The 22496-nt window shown below is 46.8% G+C and overlaps 1 protein-coding gene across 1 annotated transcript; it reads left to right on the top strand.

Annotated features, from left to right (window-relative positions):
* Positions 1 to 5186: 5186 nt before the first annotated feature.
* On the top strand, positions 5187 to 7947 carry LOC139054742 (uncharacterized). The gene is made up of 2 exons (XM_070532293.1): positions 5187 to 5423; positions 6983 to 7947. The coding sequence occupies exons 1-2, from the start codon at positions 5379 to 5381 to the stop codon at positions 7658 to 7660; spliced, it is 723 nt and encodes a 240-aa protein (XP_070388394.1). The 5' UTR covers positions 5187 to 5378; the 3' UTR covers positions 7661 to 7947.
* Positions 7948 to 22496: the final 14549 nt, after the last annotated feature.

Genomic DNA, 22496 nt, shown 5'->3' with positions numbered 1-22496 from the left:
AAAGCGAAAATTGTGCGTTATATTGTTCTTTCTAAAAGTGGACCACAAGGTGCCTGCGTCAACATTTAGTGCTCGTTTACACTAGCGCACAAATAAGGAAGCTGCCCTCAAAGGGTCAAATTGTGCGTTTATACAGGTGCAGGATGTTATCTTAACGTTAGGAATATCACTTCGCGCATGTTTGGAAGTTTTCCCTTTATATCTATCTATCTATCTATCTATCTATCTATCTATCTATCTATCTATCTATCTATCTATCTATCTATCTATCTATCTATCTATCTATCTATCTATCTATCTATCTATCTATCTATCTATCTATCTATCTATCTATCTATCTATCTATCTATCTATCTATCTATCTATCTATCTATCTATCTATCTATCTATCTATCTATCTATCTATCTATCTATCTATCTATTATATCTATCTGAAGAGCAGCTCAAAATGATTGCAAAAGACATCCAAGAGATAAAGAATGAAAAACTGGTGACCAATCAAAAACTTGGAGCGATAGATAAAAAGCTGGAAAAAATAGGCAAAATGGAAAAGCAGATCTTGGAATGCGTGGAAAGGGTTGACAAACTCGATCACCTGATACTGTCCTTGACTAAGAAAGTCGACGAATTAGACAACAGAGGCCGCAGGTCTAATCTTGTCATATACGGTGTTAAGGAAATCGAAAATGAGAGCCCCCAAGATCTGCTCGATGCTGTTGAGAAAACAATCTTTGAAGATACGATAGGAATAAAAACGGCTGGCATCGAAAGAATCCACCGTCTTGGGCGAAAACAAACGATTGATAATCCCAAGCACAGACCTGTCATTTTGAAATTATTTGACTACCGGGATAAAGCTACCATACTTAGCAATTGCAGAAAGCTAAAGGGAACTGAATATTCAATTAGTGAGGATTATTCGCCTGCAGTAAGACAAATTAGAAAGAAGCTATGGGAAAGAACGAAAGTACATCGAGACCAGAAAGAGAAAGTTTTTTTGTCCTACGATAAAGTCAAAATAAATAATCGCCTGTACGCCTGGGATGATCAAGCGAAAGACATAGTGGAAGTTGCAAAAAACGAAAGCATGCACAACGGTCCAGCCACGCGAACTCGAAACCGCCGTCGACCCTAGTTGTTCTCAATGTTAATGCGCGCAGCCTCTTGAACAAAATCGAACAGCTAGAGGCGATTCTGATCGCTCTTGAACCTGACATTATCTGTGTGACTGAGACATGGCTGCACGCTGACATCGCAAACCATGAAGTGGCCCCTCCGGGCTACTCCATTGTCCGAAAAGACCGAACAACTAGAGGTGGTGGTGTTGCTTTGCTCATAGGCCAAGGCATAAATTACTCAGTGATGCCAGATGTCCCTGGTGTGGAGGCGGTCTGGTGTAGAATTCAGCTGGGCCAGACCCACGTCTATGCTGGCGCCGTCTACAGACCACCCCAAGCCGAAATCTCGTATCTCGAGCAGCTTCTAGAGTACATGTATCAACACATGCTGGGGAACGCCATACTAATGGGAGGAGATTTTAATCTTCCAGAGATTAACTGGGAGTCGCTGAGCCCATCCAATGTAACAAGTAACACCTTGCTGAGCTTTCTGTTTACCTTCAACCTGACCCAAATAGTATCCAAGCCCACCCGTGTCCAGGGCACTTCAAGCTCAATTTTAGACCTTATTTTCATAAGCGATTTCTTTTCCAAAGAAGATAACAAAGTCGAAATTCTTGAAGGACTATCGGATCATCACATGGTTTTTTGCACATTCACCATTCCAAACCAAATCCGCCAACGTAACACTAGAAAGCGCGTGTACGCATTTAACAAAGCAGACGATGACGCCATTATGACCCACCTTGCACACGAGTACTACGACTTTAACGCGCTAATCTCAAAGGGCTCGGCCAACATCGACGAAATTTGGTTGCTGTTCAAAACACATGCTATGCACTGCTTAAGGCAATTTGTCCCACAAATACAAAAGAACACCAATAAGCACAACCCATGGATTACACGTGACGTAATTCATTTCAAACGTAGAATAAAAAAATGGCTGTGGCTTAGGTAAGGTTAAGCCCAGGATGCGAAGCATACTAGCCTTTATTTTAGTTGTTGAACCACTGTTTAGCCTGGTGAACTGCTGTTGCTTGGCTATATTTGGTTCGGCTAGACGAAGAAACAACTCATGCATTACTTCTTCGCCTTCAAGAGTGGAACGCGACAGCGTTCCCGTCGACCCGCCAAGGGGTGTAAGACAATGGGCTACAGGGCAGCGACTACGCGCCCCGCATTGGACGCGGTGAGCGTCGAGCAAAGCAGCGTTCGGCGCGGCAACGAAATGTGCGCCTGAGCAAGAGACGCACGCCTTAGAAACAGCGCGTTTCTAAGGCAACACCGCATTCACTAGAGGCGCTTTTGTACCGCTTTGAAGCGTTGTACTCGTGGCTCAGTGGTAGCGTCTCCGTCCCACACTCCGGAGACCCTGGTTCGATTCCCACCCAGCCCGTCTTGCAAGAGTTGAGCCAAAGCCACTTCTCCTCTGTTGTGACGTCACGGTGTCACGTGATTTCATGGTCACCGCCGCGCCTGAGGAGCTGGGTTGAGCCCTCGTAATATGCTTCGCATAAAAGGTTGCGGAAATCTAACAAATTATGCCCAGTTCCAGACTTCTGCCAAAAAATAAACTCGTTAAACAGACTACTAAAGGAAGCAACAAAAGTAGGAAAACAGCGCTTCTGCAGTACAACACTTAGCAACTTTATCAAAGACTCACCCCAAAAATTCTGGCGTTATGTCAGGCAAAACGATAACCGTACAAAACCGTTATCGCCGACAGAAGAAAAGAAACAAGCGGAAGCGTTTAACACATTCTTCCATTCTGTATTTACCCCCGACAACGGCATTACGCATGCTTACAGGCCAGAAAATATAAAGCACAACGAAACACTGAGCGCTCCAGTCGTAACTGAAGCAGGCGTGTTCGCACTATTATTAAATTTAGATGATAAAAAGTGCAACGGTCCTGACGGAATCCCGAACTGTTTCCTGAAACGTTATGCCGAGCCTGTAAGCAAATACTTATGCCTTATTTACAATAAATCAATCTCTGAACAATGTATCCCAGCAGAATGGAAAATTGCTAAAATAGTGCCCGTCTACAAATCAGGCAATATTTCTTGTCAGTCAAACTATAGGCCTATTTCTCTCACATGTACATGCTGTAAAATCTTGGAACATATTATCTTAAAATCCGTTAAACAGTTCATTGAGGCAAACAATGTCCTCCATCCATGCCAACATGGCTTCAGGACTGGTCTGTCTACCATTACCCAACTCGTTGAGATATTACACGATTTCGCCAAAGCAATTAACGACCAGACACAAATAGATGTTATTTACCTAGACTTATCAAAGGCCTTTGATCGTGTCTGCCATGCTAAACTACTCCTAAAGCTTAAACATATACTAGGAGATGGGCCAATTTTTCGTTGGATTAGCAATTACTTATCTGACCGCCGCCAGTTTGTTCAGTTAGGCTCCCACGCTTCTGAAACTGTACCAGTACTTTCTGGTGTACCCCAGGGTTCCGTTTTGGCCCCTATCCTGTTTCTTTTGTTCATAAATGACATAACTAATCAGATTGAATCCAAAATTAGGTTATTTGCAGACGATTGCGTCCTGTATAGAGAAGTACTAAACCGGCAAGACCAAATTAGTCTTAACAAGGATTTTTCTCTGATAGTGCAATGGTGTGAAGACTGGCAAATGGCCATCAACTTCGATAAAACAGTTTCAATGTCAGTAACAAAAAAGAAATCCAAGCTTACTTTTTCATACGGCTGTGATAATACTATACTTAACACTGTCACTCAGTACAAGTACTTGGGCGTTATCATATCATCAGACTTAGGATGGTCGGCTCATGTAGAGTACGTAGCAAGCAAAGCGATGCGAAAGCTTATGTTCTTAAAACGGGCCCTGCGATACTCTACGAAGGAGGCTAAGCTCTTGGCCTATGTTACAATAATACGCCCTATCTTAGAATATGCGAACGTGGCGTGGTTTCCCTTTGCCCAAAATCAAATCGCCACTCTTGAGGCTGTCCAGCGAAAAGCGGCGCGGTTTATCTGTAACCGATTTCGGCGCACCGACTCGCCTACTCAGATGCTATACGAAATCGGCCTTCACACACTAAGCAGTCGTGCGATGCTGTACCGACTCAAATTTTTGTATCTCATCCTGCATAATAAGGTACATGTGGATTCTAACACCTATATTTCCTATAACACATCCAGAGAAACCCGTCACAAGCATCACCTAACACTCCAAGAATATTCCTGCACTAACAATACATTCAGCTTCTCGTTCTTCCCGCGAGCAGTTCGCGATTGGAATGCTTTAGCTCAGACGTTGGTCGCTCAGCCTACTGTTGACAAATTTGTTGAAATAGTTGGCGCAACAGTATTGTCAATCACTACTAAATGATATGTTATCATTGTCTTTATCATTGTATTGTCAAATTTTTTTGGAAATGTGTGATGTGAAATGATGTATGATGCTATCAATTGTATAACCATATGCTTATCCTTCTTCTTTTGTCTCTTGCAAAATATCATATGACATTGAAACAAGCTCTTTGTGCGTTATGTTTTTGCCATATTATTGCTCTTAACATAGGTCCATGAAACTCTACTCTTGCCAAGTGCCCTTTTGTATTCTTATGTATATGCCTGTACTACTATGTCTACAGACCCTTCTAACCCACTCCTGTAAAAATCCCTGATGGGATTGACAGTATCACAAAATAAATAATAAATAAATATGATCCCCATCGTAAACGATTGGCCAATCTTGTTAATCACACAGCCTTCCTTCCCTTGGCGTCTCGCGTTGTGTCCTGCCAAAAAAAACAAACAAACACACCGACAGAACCATACAAAAATACGGATAGAAAAAGACACGCCGCTCTTGTGCATTCCATCTTGCGCCATTCTACGTCTCTGTTCATTGCGCTGTTGCTAATTATGTACCGATAAGAAATGGCCGGCTTGCCCTTCTCGCACATGACATATTTAAAATCGCGCGTATCTAAAATCGTGCGCCTTCATTTCGCGGCACTTCGGTAGTTCATGGTTTTCGGTTCTGTCGCGCAGGCAAGCTCGAGTCTCGCGAAGGAATCCCGAGACAGCGTGCCACGGGCAAGGCGTGGCCACAGAATCGCGCAGCTGCTCGTGACAGCCACCCGACGCACGTTCCAGCGACGCACGTTCCAGGTGCTAGTGCCAACCACGCGACCCAAGATCCGGCCCGGCTCCAGGGATTTCGTTCCGCTCTGCGTCCACACCAAAAGGCAGCCGGGATACGCGGTGGATGACGCCGAAGGACTTGACACGACGGCGAGGCTCCAACGAAAGCGTAAGGCCCTTGTTTCGCCCTATGCTTCGTCGCTCAGTGCGGTAACCAAAAGCTCTCGCACACGCCGTGGTGGCTTGGCGGTTATATCGCGCTCTCCTCAGAACAAGGTCGCGGATTCGATTTTGCCTCGAAATATACCTGTACTATAACGTTAGCCGCATTGCTGCTCCCATAAACGCGGGAGACATTTCGGAACAAGTGCAAGCGCGAACTAGACAAATCATGGGAAGACCGCTTCTAAGTAACTATATACAACTAACGAGAAGAAAGGGGGTTAACCGAGGGGCCCGATTTTTATTAGTCATATCATAAGAAGCCAACAAACACTGACACCAAGGACAACATAGGGGAAATTACTTGTGCTTAATAAATGAAATAAAGAATCGATAAATTATTTGAAAATAAAGTGGATGAAGAAACACCTTGCCGCAGGTGGGAAGCGAACGCAAAAGGTTCGGTTCCCACCTGTGGCAAGTTGTTTTTTCATCCACTTTATTTTCAAATAATTTATCGTTTCTTTATTTCATCTATTAGGTACAAGTAATTTCCCCTATGTTGTCCTTGGTGTCAGTGTTTTTTGGCTTCTTATGATATATGTACAACTAAATATTATGTCACGTTATTCCGTATAGCCGGCCTTTAAGCATGCTTTCGACCCAAAGTCACATTGCTGTGCATGAATTAGGTCATTGTTGATCCTGCAATTTAGGCAGGAAATGCCATAACGTAGCTTTGTACCTTTCGATTTGTTCGCGTTTCAATTTATGATGTTAGTACCTAAGAATACAGCCACGGCTGTCGCGAAGAACATATGTCGCAGTAGGACATGGGTAAACAGTGATCCATACCGCGCGTAGTGGTTTTTACGTACACCAAGAACACAAGCACCTGATTTACGCGCATATACATAGCAGCGCCATTTTCGTGTATTCAAAGGCTTATCCTACAATGTGAGGTTTCCCCAGCACGGTAGCTTGCCGGTATTCATTCGTTGTTGACAATATACAGTGACATAGAAAAATTCAGCTAAAATTTTGCTTTGAGAAAGGACATTTTCGTTGTGCGTAACGAAATGAAGGTTGCTGATATCTCCACACTGGGTTTCACAATTGTATGGCAGTGAAATGGAGGCTACGCAGCGTTATCTCGCACTTGAATGCTGCCCCCGAGAAGGAAAAGACAACGTTTTCACATTCTGGGGCACATTGCGCAAATTCACATCGCATCGACGTGGTTCTCGCTCCTCATTTGGCGAACGCCATTGGTACTTGCTATCCCATTGCCTCACTACCGTAAATTACGGTATCTAAGTAGAGAAGCTGCACATCCTGGCGTCACGAACACCCCGACGGTTGCCGTCAGGTTCACTATAGGCAAGTCATTTTTCAACAAACTTGACACACGTTAACTTTCTGTAAATATGAGACGAATATTAGGCTAGTTTCGCAACCTTACTTGGCGATACTTACTCTTTAAGGAGACAGAAGCCACGCCTTAGCGATGTGCTATGCATGTGAACAACAGAGTGGAGTGCAAGCACGACAGCTGTTTATCCGCAGGTCTGCAAGATGGCACCACAGCGCGGCCGCCTGCGAGAGTCGGCTGCGTGCCTTGTCAGCAGCTGTCCCATCGTGTGCCTGTCGGTCAACCAGCTCTTCTCCAACCTTCGCTGCGTGTGGAGCATCTCGGGCCATCACCAGGTGGACCTCGAGAAGTCATGTACGGCCAGCAAAGCCGACGGGTGCTTCCACCTTGAGGAGCTGTCCCAATGGAACAACTTCCTGTGGGTCGTCAGCATCAAGCTACGCGAAGAACAGCTGGGCCTGGCTTGCCTGTGCGGAAGCGTGGTGTCTTTGGCCTTCAACACGCGGCTCAGGCGGTCCTTCATTCTGGTTCATTGGCCGCTTATGCAGCACCTTTCCACCGAGTTCCTGGAGCTGCTCGAGTCACGGATGTCACCAAAGCAGTCCCAGTTACGGGACGGCCTCGAGCTTAGCGAACACCTGAGGCACGCCAGGCTCTGTTGCCACCTGTTGGACGATCCGACCACGGAGCAGGTGGACACGCTCCACTCCATAGTGACCACGCTCGACCCACTAGACATAGTGAGCGTGCGCTTTTCGAGCGTGGGCGTGAGCATGTCGTGTGAGCTGCTCGACAAGTGCGACGTCATGCTCACGCACGTCTTCTTCGAGAAATGGACCGACGTGCCCGATACGCAGGCTTTGATGTGCTGAGTCGCCGTTCTATGCGCAGCGCCAGATCCACGTCGACGAGCTGTTCCCGATGGTCCACTACCGCTGCGTGCTGGCCGACCTGCTGTTCTGTACCGCAGTCATACAGGAGCTCGTCTTCAGCGGCTATGCTTCATATACGTACGGCATGCTGGACAGTCTCGCAGCGTGGTTCGTCCTTCGTGGCCAGTCGGCGCGCGACTCGATGAGTGGCCAGGAGCATTTGGCTCTAGTTTCAGCTTAGCGCGACGTTCTTGGGCATTTCAGTGCATATTAAAGAGTTTACGTTATCTATTTTGGCTACTTTGAACTGTTCAATCATGTCACACATACAATGGGACAAGCACAGTGACTAAAGTTGTCTAGTAGCTTGGGCCATTGGGTAAGCGCTGCCTACTGTCTTTGCAAGCAGGCTACCTTTGTGATTAGGTATATGCCCGAATGAGGCTTGGACGTAACACATTACACGTTATAATTACCAGCATTCAGAAAAAAATTTTCACTCGGCAACGCTCACTCCACTTCAATTAGTTTTTACAGTGACGAATTACATCTAAACAGTTATTACGAGGCGAATTTGCATATGCAACGCAAGTTTAAGCGCATAGAATTTTCCGGGAGCTAAATTAGAAGGCCACGGTCGATGGCACGCTGTAGCCTCTCGAGCATTCGTGTTCAGACTGGCAGAGCCATGCGATCAGCATTTGTTTCCTTATCATGGAGCTGCACCAGATGTTTGCCGACGATTTGCACAGGCCTTTATATATGCTCGATAACGGTGATCACTTAGGACGATGACGCCAGGAAATTACCCAGGAAAGCTTTTTAAACTCTCCTTTGGCGCTATAGGTTTTTGCCCCCTTTTTTATCACCAGCAACAATGTAATGCTCGACTTCCCAGAGTACACGGACGCCAGTTTTGGAACTTTGAGTAAGAATAATCATGTGCGGAAGATATTGGTACGTTACAACATCGGCCTTTGTCACAGCGCGCACACGAGAGAGTATTTATTGTCGGTGCCGGCGTCCTCATATAGAAACTAGGGAGTGTAGCCAACGAAAACTTTGAAAAGTAGTTGTTTGGGAAGGCAACTCGCGAAGGGCTACAGAGGACACATTGAAGAACCAAACAAGCTCGCTGAGTTTGCTATGTTTGAGCAATATTTGTAAAGATTGAAGGGAGAGTAATGTAAATGTACTCGATTTCATTTCAGAAAATGTTCTATTGATTCCATCGTGAAGGAAGAAAGCATTATTGTTGAAGGAAAAGTGTCCTATTGCTATCGGTTATTAGTTTTTACTTTTGTGACGTCTCCAAACCGGTCCCGAATAGACAACTTGCTGCTTGATACCGTCTCGCCTAGTAGGCAGCTTAAGTCACTGGATGTGTACCACTGAATTTGTTCTTGAACAGACACCTTCGACAGTACGTGTGCAATATCGGAATGCGTCCATTCTCGGCCAATCACCTGTAATGGATGTGGAAAGGGAAATAAAGGGCTATGTATGCATTTCGAATGCACTCCTATAACTACGAACATCGAAGTGACCTATTCACTGTTCACCACAGGTCACTTCATTGCCTCAATGATGGCAGGACAGCTACTTCTCCTTAGCAGCCTATCTTAGATCCAATGCTGGGCCATGACTTCTCCCAGTTATTTCCAATTACTCGCGTTCTACATTAGCTGAACCCACCTTTACCAGCGAATTTGCTCATCTCGTCACCCCTCCCAATAATTTACAACCATTCACCGTATTTTCTTTCCCACGAAACACGTTGTCTTGCTGTGATTAATGCACCCCCGGATAACCACACCTTACGTGACTCGCCACCTCTTCTTTTTAATCTCATCAGCGGATGTATCAATGCCTCGTGTTTTATCCTCTAATCCACAACGATGTCTTCCTGTGGCATGAGCTCAAGCCTATCAGCTTTCGCGCTACCATTTCTTTCGCGATATTTACCTCCTTCTCGAAATCATTCGACATCCTGCAACTCGGGCACTTTCATCACCGCATACAGACAGTGCAGCACTGAATAGCGACTATAAATATACCATGCTAGTTCTCCTCCCGAGTTACCAGTACTGCGAACTTTGTGTATATATATATATATATATATATATATATATATATATATATATATATATATATATATATATATATATATATATATATATATATATATATATATATATATACATATATATATATATATAGTCGAGAAAAAACAGGGAAATTATTTTAGGCGCTTCAAAAATGTCCGCTGCATATTGGTTAGTTAAAATAGGATAGATAGATACACCAGTAATATTATCTCTTACAACTACGGTAACATTCAACCAATTTGTATTTACGCTTTAACTTTACTTTTCATACAACCAAGGCCCGAATGTTGTGTCGTTCCATTTCATTCTATATTCTTATCATGCATCGCGTAGTAGAGCCGATGCCAGAAAAGACACCGCTGCGGCATCCAGCGAGGCATTCGTAGACATCTTGGCCAATCTCGTTTGCCACACAGTCTGCCTTCTCTGGTGTTACCACGCGACGTACATAAACAAAGTAAGCATTATTATAGCTAATAATTAACGACAGCGTTAAAAAAGAGGCGCGTATAAAGACGCATCATTACTGTGACTCCACCAGTCTAATGTGGTCTTGTTAATGAAGAACTAATAACTTTAATCTCAGACACGTAATTTTGATATCACGCTTCTTCAGAACGCCCTTGACCTCACGGAATTTCGCTACTTCGTTTCTGTCGGTTAGTAAATGCTGCACAGAATGACGCCACTTCGCGAGAACGATTCAACCTCTTGTCTCGTGAAGGAACTCTTGAGAGCCTGACATGAGCAAGGCCTGCTCACGAAATCCCGCAGGTGTTCGCGTGAACTGGGCGAGGCCCCGTATAGCGCCCGCCCCGACTCAATTTCCAGGATTTTGCCCGTCACTGCGTTGAAATTTTGATGTGGTACTGCTACGCAGTGGATGACGCCGATGGACCTGACTCGACGACCATGCTACAACGAATGCGTAAGGCCCTTCCTTCACTGTCGGCTTCGCCGCACGTTCAGCCGTGAACAAAAGCTTGTCACACGGCGCTGTGGCCAATTGCTTCGCTTTGCTTCTGAGCAGAAGCTTCGCGGATTCGATTCCTCAATAGCCACAATCAGACGATATCCGACTTACTACTGCCCTTGAATACTAACATATCACCACAAAATTCGTATTCGAGGTTTTAATTTATTCTAGCATTAGCATAAATTGAGAGCCGAATAGTAAGAAAAAAAAGAACCACTCCTTACAAAATTGCTATATTCTGTCGTTCAGTAGCCGGTCTTTAGCCCTAGTGAGAACCAATTCGCACATCGTGGAGCTTCAATTAGGCCAGTGCTGCAAACGCATGCAAAGATTGAAATGCATTATGCAGCTTACTCTCTTCCGATTTGTTCGAGATAGGCCTTTAAGAACATACATGCATATTTCCAATGCTATGCATAGGCATAGTTTTCTTTGTTTACCCGAGTGCAACTTCTGTGTACGCTTTCCAATGTATCCTTCCGCGTGTAGCCTTGCGCGGCTTAGCCGTGTCTGGGGAAGGGGGGATTCTGTGGGTTCAGCCGATGCCGGGTGGTCGGACCTTTTAGGTCCCGCGGCGGAGGCAACACACCTTTTTGGCCTTTGCTTCACATAGACGGCACCCCCGGACTGACCCACCCGGGGTAAATAGGTAGGTGCCTTTTCCTGTGTCTCTCTCCCTCCAACCTTTCCTGTTTGTCCCACTTTCCACCTTTCCTGTCTTCTCCTGGCTTCCCTTTACTTCCAATTTTTCCAGGCAGCAAGGGTTAACCTTGTGTGAATAGCCAACCTAGGTTATTTCGTATTTGGTTATAGTGGTAACGTACAGCTGTCGTTTGCAGGACCTGTTTTTACAGTTCCTGCAGCGTCCCCTTGTAGGGCTTCACGGTGGGTGGCTGGCGTACGGTATTGCCGAAAACTACACTTTCCTCTATGAATAGTTCCTTCCCCCAACTCCCTGATCGCCCTCAGAAAAGAGCTCGCACCGATGTATTGTAGTTTTTTTTTAGTCAGCAATAAGAATCCTTCCCCCGTTTTCATGTCGTTCATTCTGAAAAAGCAGATAAACCAGTTCGAACAATTTCACCCTTCCTTGTTTCCAAGTCATTGACTGAAGTATTTGGTCCAGGTTATAAGGTGTCAAGGATGGCAAGCGGTGATCTCCTCTTGGGGCTCCGCGATCAGAAGCAGTATGAGAAATTGCCAAAACTAGTGTCATTTGGAGAAACCCAAGTAATTGTAAGCCCACACCATACGATGAACACAACCCGCGGCGTTGTCTCGGATGATGACTTGCTGGTGCTCACTGAGGCTGAACGCTTGGAGTGCTTCAGTGAACAGAATGCTATCAACGTCAAAAAATTAAGATGAGGCGTGACGGCAAAGAAATCAAAACGAAGCACCTTATACTCACATTTGATCTCGAGTGTTCTGCCGGAGTCTATAGAGGCCGGGTACATCCAGCTCCGTGTTAGGCCATATGTGCCAAATCCCCTCAGATGTTTTAAATGCCAGCGTTTCGACCACAGTTCACAGAGCTGCCGTGGCCGCCAACAGTGTGCGAAATGCAGTGCCCATGAACATACCTCTGAATCTTGCGAGAACACTCTCCATTGTGTAAACTGTGATGGGGACCACGCCGCGTACTCACGGTCGTGCCCATACTGGAAAAAATAAAAAAATAAATTGTGACTATAAAAGTAAAGGAAAACATAACTTTCAAGGAGGCACGCAGGCGGGTATCCTACCTGCCAAAGAACGCATTCGCCGATGTGACGCGTCATGGGGCGGTGACACAACAGCTTCCGGCAGCTGTACGGCCCACACGTAGCGAGCCGGCGGTGACGCCATCCGGCCCCCTGGCGGCTACAGCTTGTGCTGTTCCACCACCCCAGAAGAAGGGACCATCAACCTCCGAGCAGGTGGCCTCAAAGGTCTCGTCCAACGTGCCGAGGCCTTCACGTGAAACACAGCACTCGGAAGAGCACGTGTCCAGCGCCTCGCAAGAGGCGATGGACACAACAACCAGCCAGACGGTGCCACCAGCGCCTAAGGAGCGGCGAGCCTCTCTCGACCGCTCCAAAAAAGACAAAAACGCGCGTCACGGCGTCTGCAAAGGGCCCGTGAGCTAATCCTCGTCTCTTAAACATAGAACACACAACTCATTTACCATAATGGAGACTCAAATACTACAATGGAATATTAGAGGACCCATTCACAACCTAGACGACATTACAGAACTTCTAAACAAGCATCATCCAAAGTTGCTGTATGTTCAAGAGACACATCTGAAACCCACACAGGCAAACTTTCTAAATCAGTACATAATCTATCGTAAAGACCGCAACGAGGGTAATGCCTCCGGCGGTGTTGCATTAGTTACGGACGAGTCTGGAGCCTGTCCAGAGATCGCCCTTCAGACGCCCCTTCAGGGAGTGTCAGTTCTGGCAATCCTTTTTAAAGAACTGGTGACTGTGTGCTCTATACACATACCTTCTAACTATCATCTGAGAAAAACCGATTTCTATAACCTAATGAACCATCCTTTTCACACCTACATGCTCGTAGGTAATTTTATTGCCCACAACACGATATGGGGAGATTCACGATGCGACACGAAAGTTCCATTGAATGAAAATTTTCGTCCGACCTCTAGTACCTGCCTGTTTATTAAGAAGGAGCCGACCTCTTATAGCATAAAACAAAAGTCATATTCATCGATAGATCTAGCAATAGGCTCTGCTTCTCTTCTGCCTCATACGGAATGGAATGTGATCAATAATCCTTTTGAAAGTGACCGTGCACTTCCCTATAACTTTAAACTTAATAACGCAGCATGACAACCATCCCTATGTTCCCATTTGGAAATTACCTTTGGCTGACTGGGAGCATTTTAAAGAATCAACTCATATTCCACCCGCTTTTATAAATAATTTTACTATAGACGATGTTGTTGCATATTTTGCTGCTTTTACTATCGATTAAGCCGAAACGTTTTTCCCGCAAATGAATAGTGGTTCAATTGCAAGACGTGTTCTCTGGTGGAACGAAGACTGTAGAAAGGCGCGAAAGAGGCAGAACAAGGCATGGGGCGTATTGTGCAGATCGTGAAATGCCAAAAACCTAATTCAATTTAAAGAGATTGAATCACAGGGATGGGGGCACGACGTCAGACAATGAGAGAAAGCTGTGTGATGGCTCCTCTCTGGTATAAATTCATACACACAGGAGGCGAAAGTGGGGAATAGCTTAAGAAAGCTAAAAGGGCAACAAATCCATTCCATTGCCTCTGTTTAACGACGAAGGGTATACCTTGCAATACCAGGCAGACTCTCTTGGGGACCACTTTGAGCGTGTATCGAGCTCAATCCATTATTCTGAACCCTTACTAAAGTAAAAGCAAATGGAAGTACTTAAACCAGTCTTATGTAAATGCAGACAGAACGACCCTTCAACCAGCCTTTCAGTACTGCTGAGTTGATAGCTGCCTTGATCGCATGCAAGAGCTCTGCACCGGAACCTGATAGAGTCATGTATAACATGATCAAAACCTTAAAATATGATACACAAGTTACACTACCTCCAATTTTCAACACTATTTGGGTTGCCGGATACCTTCCATCCGCATGAGAAGAACCTATTGTGGTCCCTGTTTTGAAGCAGGGTAAAGACCCTTCCTCGGCGGCAAGATATCGCCCGATAGCTCTTACAACTTGTCTGTGTGAGCTTTTTGAAAAAAATTACTAATTGTGTACTCAAACAGTTCCTTCAACTCAATAATATAATTGATCATTATCAGTGTGTTGTCAGGGAAGGGTGGTTCACGACTGATGATCTTGTGCGCATTGAAGGATATATTCGTGATGCATTTGTACGTAAACAGCTTTCTTATCGATATTACTCGACATGGAAAACGCGTATGATACTGATACAACGTCGCGTTACGGGATCTTGCGAGACTTGTCGGGAATGGGCATTCGTGGAAAAATGCTAAACATAATAGAAAGCTATTTGTCGAATCGTATCTTCCGCGTGAAAGTCGGCAACGTATTGTCGCGACTTTTATGCAAGAAACTGGTGTACCACAGGGAGGTGTGCTTAGCTGCACGCTCTTTATTGTGAAGATGAACACGCTTCGTGCTTCCTTACCCCAGTCATTTTTATTCCGTCTATGTAGACGACATTCAAATAGGCTTCAGATTCTTGCAGTATGCGAGAGACAGGTCCAGCAGGGCTTGAACAAGCTTTGTTTTATGGGGTTTAACGTACCAGAACCACTTTTTGATTATGAGACACGCCGTAGTGGAGGACTCCGCAAATTTCGACCACTTGGGGTTCTTCAACGTGCACCTAAATCTAAGTACATGGGTGTTTTCACATCTCGCCCCCAAAGAAATGCGGCCGCCGCGGCCGGGATTCGATCCCGCTACCTCATCCTCAACAGCCCAACACCATAGCCACTGAGCACGCACGGCGGGTGGGCTTGAACAAGGTGTCGAAGTGGGCCGACAAAAATGGATTTAAAATCAACCCCCCAAAAGAGTGCTTGTGTTCTTTTTACAACAAACAGAGGCCTAGCTGGTTCCTGATCCTTGTGTAGAACTGTGTGGACAACAAATACCTGGGAACAAGAGCATAAATTTCTAGGTATAATACTTGATTCGATGCTTACTTTCATTCCACACATTAAATATCTTAAAGAAAAATGTCTAAAAACAATGAATTCCCTTGCCGACCATTTCAGCAGATCGGGATGGACTTGGTGGGACCCTTTCCGCCGTCAACAACCGGAAATAAGTGGATTGTCGTGGCGGCAGACTACCTCACCCATTTCGCTGAAACGAAAGCTCTGCCGAAAGGTAGCGCAGCCGAAGTGGCGAAATTCTTTGTCGAGAACTTCCTGCTGCGACATGGCGCCCCAGAAGTCCTCATCACCGTCAGAGGAACGGCCTTTACAGCAGAGCTCACCCGAGTCATTCCACAGTACAGTCAGACAAGGCACAGGAGGACAACTGCCTACCACCCACAGACGAATGGTCTTACGGAGCGTCTGAATAAGACGCTCGCCGACATGCTAGCAATGTACGTCGACGTCGAACACGAGACCTTGGATGCCGTCCTGCCGTACGTAACCTTCGCTTACAACAAGGTGGTGCAAGAAACAACACAGATCACGCCGTTTAAGCTGGTTTACGGCACGAACCCGACGATGACGTTCGACGCCATGCTGCCACACGTCACTGAAGAAGAGAATCTTGACGTCGCTACCAATCTCCATCGTGCCGAGGACGCCCGACAGCTCGCCCACCTACGCATCAAGAATCAGCGGCGTACCGACAGCCGACACTAACACCTCCGGCGACGCTTCGTCGAGTACCAGCCCGGCGACCGATATGCCGACGAGGACTCAGTGAGAAACTATTATGACGTTATTTCGGACCCTACAAGGTCATCCGACGTATTGGCGCACTGGTCTATGAGGTCGGGCCAGATGGCATTTCGCATCACAGCGTCGCTGCGCCCAACATGAAGTGGTCCACATGGCGCGTCTTAAGCCCTTTTACGCGCGCTGACGAACTTCCTTATTTTGTTGATCCTTTGCTACGGGTGTTTTTTCTTATTACTTTCGTTTGTTTGCAGTATCGGCTCGATGCGTTTTAAGAGCGGGTTATTAACACGTGTACTTGCCTATCTTTATCGGGCGACTACGTTTCACCGCCTAACAAATGTTATCGCTCAGCGCGGGACACGCTTGCATGTATCGGAAGTTTCTGGAATGTTATCGATGGTTCGATCCGATGTCTGTCACCGAACCTTGTGTAATCTGATCGCATGTATGCGCGACGCGAATAGTGTAGAACTTTGTGGAAGACACGCGGGTCCCAAGGATTACTCTGGGACATTCGACGACTGACGTATAAAAGCCGACGCGCTTGACCCGCTGATCACATTTTTCGACGATCGCCTACTGTGTTTGCCGTTTCCGTTGAGCATTGAGTGTAGCCTATCTTTTTTTCTGGGCACAGGTTCGCCGACTAAAGTTAGTTTCGCCATTCGCAGTTTTGTTGCTGTGTCCTACACCGTCACTACCACATGACAATATGCTGGGTGCCTGGTCCTAGGGGCATCGAAGGTAATGTTCTGGTTAGTGATGGCCACGTCAACTGCATCGCAAGCTATTAAACCTGCCGTTGCTGTCCCTGCCAGCGATATGATGCCTTTCTTATGTAGGAAACTGCGAGCCCACTGACAAGGCTTGTGGGACGCGGAAACAAATACTAAACTGCACATGATAAAGCCACAGTTAGGTTTTTGGCCCTCCGCAATGAAATCACGGCGAACAGATATCCTGTTCTGTCGTCTCAGAATAGGACACACATTTAGGACCCGTAATTTTCTACTTTATGGAAATGAAGCTCCAACCTATGGTAGATGCGGGGAGAGGCTGACCATCCGCCACGTCGTACAGGAGTGTCGGGAAGCCGAAGCTGAGAGAAAGAAACATTTTCCTTTGGCATACCGCTATGGCATCCCAGTTCACCCGGCTATGTTTCTTGGAAAAGAACCGCTTATTAACGCCAAAGCAGTCCTCGGCTTCTTGAATGATTTCCTACATGGGATTAGTCCCATACATTCGTAGCGCTCCCTCTCCAGAGGATGCCGCTGCGACAGCAGTATCGTATAGCACATGCCTTCAGGCCCTTGTGTCTCATGGGCTCTTGTTAGGCCGTAGTGCTGTAGTCAATCTTTGATTCGGACATGTTTTGTATATTATATTATTTTCGCAATGTACTTTAAGGCTCATAGTACACGTCATTAGTCATCGTCATATTCTTATTAGACGTAGATTTTCCGCACTTTACAGCGACTATTTTTTAGGCCCCTTTACAGCCACGTAACATCAACTTCATAGAATCAATTACACTGCGAAATCACTAACACTGACATGGTGCTCTTTGGCCATACTTGGCCCTTGCGCCAATAAAAACCACACATTCATTCATTCATTCTTCGAGTTAGGCATTTGAGCACATACATGCGTATTTCGAAGCTGTGCATAGGCATATTTTTCTTTGTTTACACGAGTGCAACTTTTCTGTACGCTTTCCAACGTGAACTTCTAAGGTACTACCATATCCTCTGGAAAGATGCGAGCGGTTTGGCCGTGCTGCTTGCTATGTGTGCTTCCGGTACATGCCGCATAAACCAGGTGTTAGCATCGTGCAACGTGAACATTAGAGTTGTGTTCCAGCACAGTAGGTGTTTGTACCCAGGCTGACGAGAGGACACCATGTAGCTGTCCAGTGTGGGCCAGTTGGTCAAACAGCTCTTCTCAAACCTTCGCTGTCTGCGATGCGTACTGAGCTATCGCCGCGTGGACTACAAATTCTGCACTGGCAGCGTTGCCGACGCCTGCTTCCTCCTTGCTGGGCTGTCGCTATGGGACGGATTCCGTTTGGTCATCAACATCAAGCTACGCGAAATTAGTGCCCACAGGCTGGCCTGGCATGCTTCCGCAGATGCGTAGTTCCGATGGTGTCTAAAGTGCAGCGTGGGCAACCGTCCTTCCTGGTTCATTGGCTGCTCATGGAACAATGCTGCATCGAGTACGTGGAACTATGTAAGTCCCGCACGTCGCACGAGCAGTTCCCTTTACAAGACGAACTCAGCCTGAACCTCAACCAGAGGCAGGCCAACCTCTGGTACCACCTGCTGGACGACCACCTGTGCAGGAACCTGATCGACGCGCTACGCTCCACGGTGACACTGCTCAACATGATAGAGATCGTGAGCGTGCGCTCCTTTGGTGTTGGCGTGCACCTGTTGCTTGGTAGCCGCAAGGCTCTGTGCACACTCGACTTCCTCGAGAACTGGATCGATGAGCTCGAAGCCGAGATGCTGACGTGCTGCTCGGTCGTGCTCCGCGGCCTGCGCAAGATTCACGGCGACTGGCTGTTCGCGACGGCTGACTCCTACTAAATGCTCGCCGACCTGGAGTATCGCAGAGCGGTCATCCAGAAGGTCGTTAATGCCAATACACACGATGGACCAAATTGCTCTTTTGGACCGCGGTACGCGCATCACGTGATAGGACGTCACCAGTTCGTGCTGACCGCCATTGGCCCGTGCAAGACCGCGGCCCTCACGGTCCAACAAATCGCCGAGGCTTTTTCCGCTTCTGTTTTGGCGGCGGACCGCATGCAATCCGCAGCTATTTTAGCGTAGCCAACGAATGTTGTTCGGCAACAGAGTCTCTTCAGCCAAATCCAATCTAGTTTTCGGCTCAGCAAAAGCTAGTCGTTTCATGTCCGCCTTTCCGCCTACACGTGCGTGCAGCACGTAGATTTTTCAAACACCATGTCCTCTTGGAGGTTTTTTATTTTGTATCCCTCGTTGAGCAGTTCCCGGCTTTGTGGGACTCGAGCCGGAATGATTATAATGATAACACTGTGGCCGAGAGTGTAGCTGGTTGGCCTGCTCTGCCGTCTGCTATGTCGGCCTGCCGTGTGGATGTGCTCTGCGCCAGACCGGACCGCGGCGGGCCGTGACGTCGCATCACGTGACCGATAAGCCCGAAGACTTGGACCATGCTTGGTCCGTCGTTTGGATCGGCGTTTACGAGCCACTGTGCATCGGGCACGCACCGGACATCTCGCCATACCCCCGTCGCCGACATCGCCTATCGGTGCGCGCTGCTCAAGTTGTTCGAGATGCCCAAATCGATGTGAACGAGGCCAAACTCTGGAACCTATCCACCGCCCTGTGCGTCAGCTCGAACGTCAATGTGGTGATCGTCATGTGCACTGCCGCCTCCTCGGATATCCATTTCTCCATCCCCACTATTATTTCGCACAGCGCGAAAGTTGCCGAAGTTTATATCAACAGTTGTCTCATGCGCCTTGACAACGTAGGAGTGAAGGCGATCGAGGGCAATGCAACGCTTATTAAGCAGTAATTCACAGAGGCGTGTCTTACCGGCGATTGCGGTTTGCGCCATGTAGACACCGCGACGTTCAGATGGACTCTACCATCCGGATTCAGAAATGCCTTTAAACTTGAGTACCACGCTGTACTTGATTTAAATGTCGCCTGTTGTGAACGCACCAAAGGAAACGCAGTGGGCGTCTTCGGCACGTTCACACGAGGCATCATTTATATCAAGTCAAGCATGGGCTTCAAGTTAAGATGCATTTCTGAATGTGGAGGTGGGGGGGGGGTGTTCCCGAGCCTCAGTTGGGTGAAGGGGCCGAGAGGCGAATTTCTTGAAGGAAATCGGCGACAGGGACCCTAGAATCAGTGTCGAGTTCAACAGCTTCAACATTACCAACGATGACCTGTCTGCAGTAAGACCCCAAGGTCTCTCACGGGTCCTTAGCAGCGCCCAATCTACCGTGTTGGTCTCTGGTCCAGGGACTCAAATGCGTACTCTGTAACATCGTCAACTTTTCGAGTCTCGCAGTCCGGATGAACCGAGTGATCGACTGAAATTTGGCGGTCTGGATGTCCATCGTTTACGCTAGCTGTCGTTACCTGCGGGACGTGGAGCTGACCTTCACCACAGAGCCGTCGCTGACCCTGACGCTGCTCAGATAGATTGTCAACAGCAGCAGCCGCTTCTCCCTGATAGGTGGCGGCTGGACGTTCGATTTCCACGCAACCAACGCTTTTAACGGCATGCTGCGCTCTAGCAACACCCTGAACCATGTCACGTTCAATGTGGTGTTGCCTGAATCCGCCGTCATATTGATGATGGAACTGGCATGGGGACTGTAAACCACCTGGACGCTGTCTGTCCAGCAGGGAAGACTACAAGCACCGGGACTACAGATAAAATATATTGAAGATACGCAACGGAGTGCTAAATACCATTTACCTGCTACATAACGCGAGGCGGTTTGTCATGCCTCCTAGCTCTAACTCCAAGATGGCGGCTGTGTTGTTCGAGAAGGCGCGCGAAAGGCAGGACTTCACTATCGTCTTCCCTGGTGGGTCTGACCGAGGCCGAAGCGCCAGAGGCCACCAGTCTCCGATGTTGATACTTCCTTGTCCTCGTGTGGGTCGTCAGAGAGAGAGGCGAATACTGCCATGACCCAGCCGAAGGTGACGCCCATCGTCAGTTGGATGAAATTTATTTACATAGTTGGGTGAAGTTAATGTAGCATTTGAGTATGGAGGACATCCTGTAGACGATCAGGCTGAGATGTGCTTTCTTTTTCGTGTCATATGCCGGGTGGCTTCGTGCGCCTGCCTCGACTGCATCTTTCGGGGCACAGGAATGCCGTGTGTCAAGGCACAGCAGTAGTTGTCCGTTCAGAAAAAACCCAGATTTTAACCGTTGCCTCTTGCTCTGTTAGGATTAGTGAAAGCTTTTATGCTGCAGCTCAGCCTAGTGAGGTTCCATAGGACACAAGGCTTGTGGCAATAGGTCGTTGCATCAGTGTTAACGCAGTTGGGTCGTAACCGTACTCTTCAGAACCTGGCTTTTTACTTCTATGGCAAATCTTTTTCTACAATTACATAAGATTGAAGGAAAAAACTCAGTCTTATCGCAGGTCCAATTATCGAGATTAGGGGAATTCTAGTAGTATCGTAATTACCCAAGCGGCATCCTCAAGCAGGTAAGAAAATGGCGCGCAAACTTTCGCATTTTTTAAGCGCTGTCCAAATTTATAGCACTGCAAAACATATCTGAGGACGCCGCAGTTGAGCATGTCTTTCAACATCGCGGCTTTCCGCTTTCGCTACAGCACAGCGCCCGATGATCCCGGATGCCAAGCAATTGGCGTAAAACGAAGTCTCCTCTTGCTTTCAGGTAAGCTGTATGGTCTACGCACAAGTTGACATACACAGGAAACCTGCGTTCAATTTACTACATTGTGAAAGGCGCCGGGTGCCAAGGGCAGAAACCACAACCCCAGCTGTTGCCAGCACACGATGGTGACCACTGGATAGAATCGCCGACGGAATGTACGATGTGTATCTGTACACGATCTATTGATGCGGTTTTCTGGTGGGAAATTCGCAATTGTGGGAAATTTTTCACGCACTTGAGCGAATATAGGCCTGAATTTATTGTAGAAAAAAGCAGATTTCATTTTCATCAGTGTCTTTTTGGGCGCGTTTCATAGATTTTGCACTGTCTTTATTTTTTCATTTTGAGGTATCACTAATATAACACAAATTAAAATAACTTCCAACACATATTTGGCATTCACATTTCGTTGGCCAAAAAAGAAACATATTTGGAACTGGTGGAATATGGGATTTAGGTGAGCACGTAGTGACAGCATCTGCAGAATGCCCGCAAAGCGAAAATTGTGCGTTATATTGTTCCTTCTAAAAGTGGACCACAAGGTGCCTGCGTCAACATTTAGTGCTCGTTTACACTAGCGCACAAGTAAGGAAGCTGCCCTCAAAGGGTCAAATTGTGCGTTTATACAGGTGCAAGATGTTATCTTAACGTTAGGAATATCACTTCGCGCATGTTTGGAAGTTTCCCCTTTATATGATCCCCATCGTAAACGATTGGCCAATCTTGTTAATCACACAGCCTTCCTTCCCTTGGCGTCTCGCGTTGTGTCCTGCCAAAAAAAAAAAAACAACCACACCGACAGAACCATACACTAATACGGATAGAAAAAGACACGCCGCTCTTGTGCTTTCCATCTTGCGCCATTCTACGTCCCTGTTCATTGCGCTGTTGCTAATTATGCACCGATAAGAAATGGCCGACTTGCCCTTCTCGCACATGACA

This window comes from Dermacentor albipictus, chromosome 1 (genome assembly GCF_038994185.2).
Source record: "Dermacentor albipictus isolate Rhodes 1998 colony chromosome 1, USDA_Dalb.pri_finalv2, whole genome shotgun sequence".
NCBI lineage: Eukaryota > Metazoa > Arthropoda > Arachnida > Ixodida > Ixodidae > Dermacentor > Dermacentor albipictus.
This window is presented reverse-complemented; position numbering and strand designations above follow the sequence as displayed.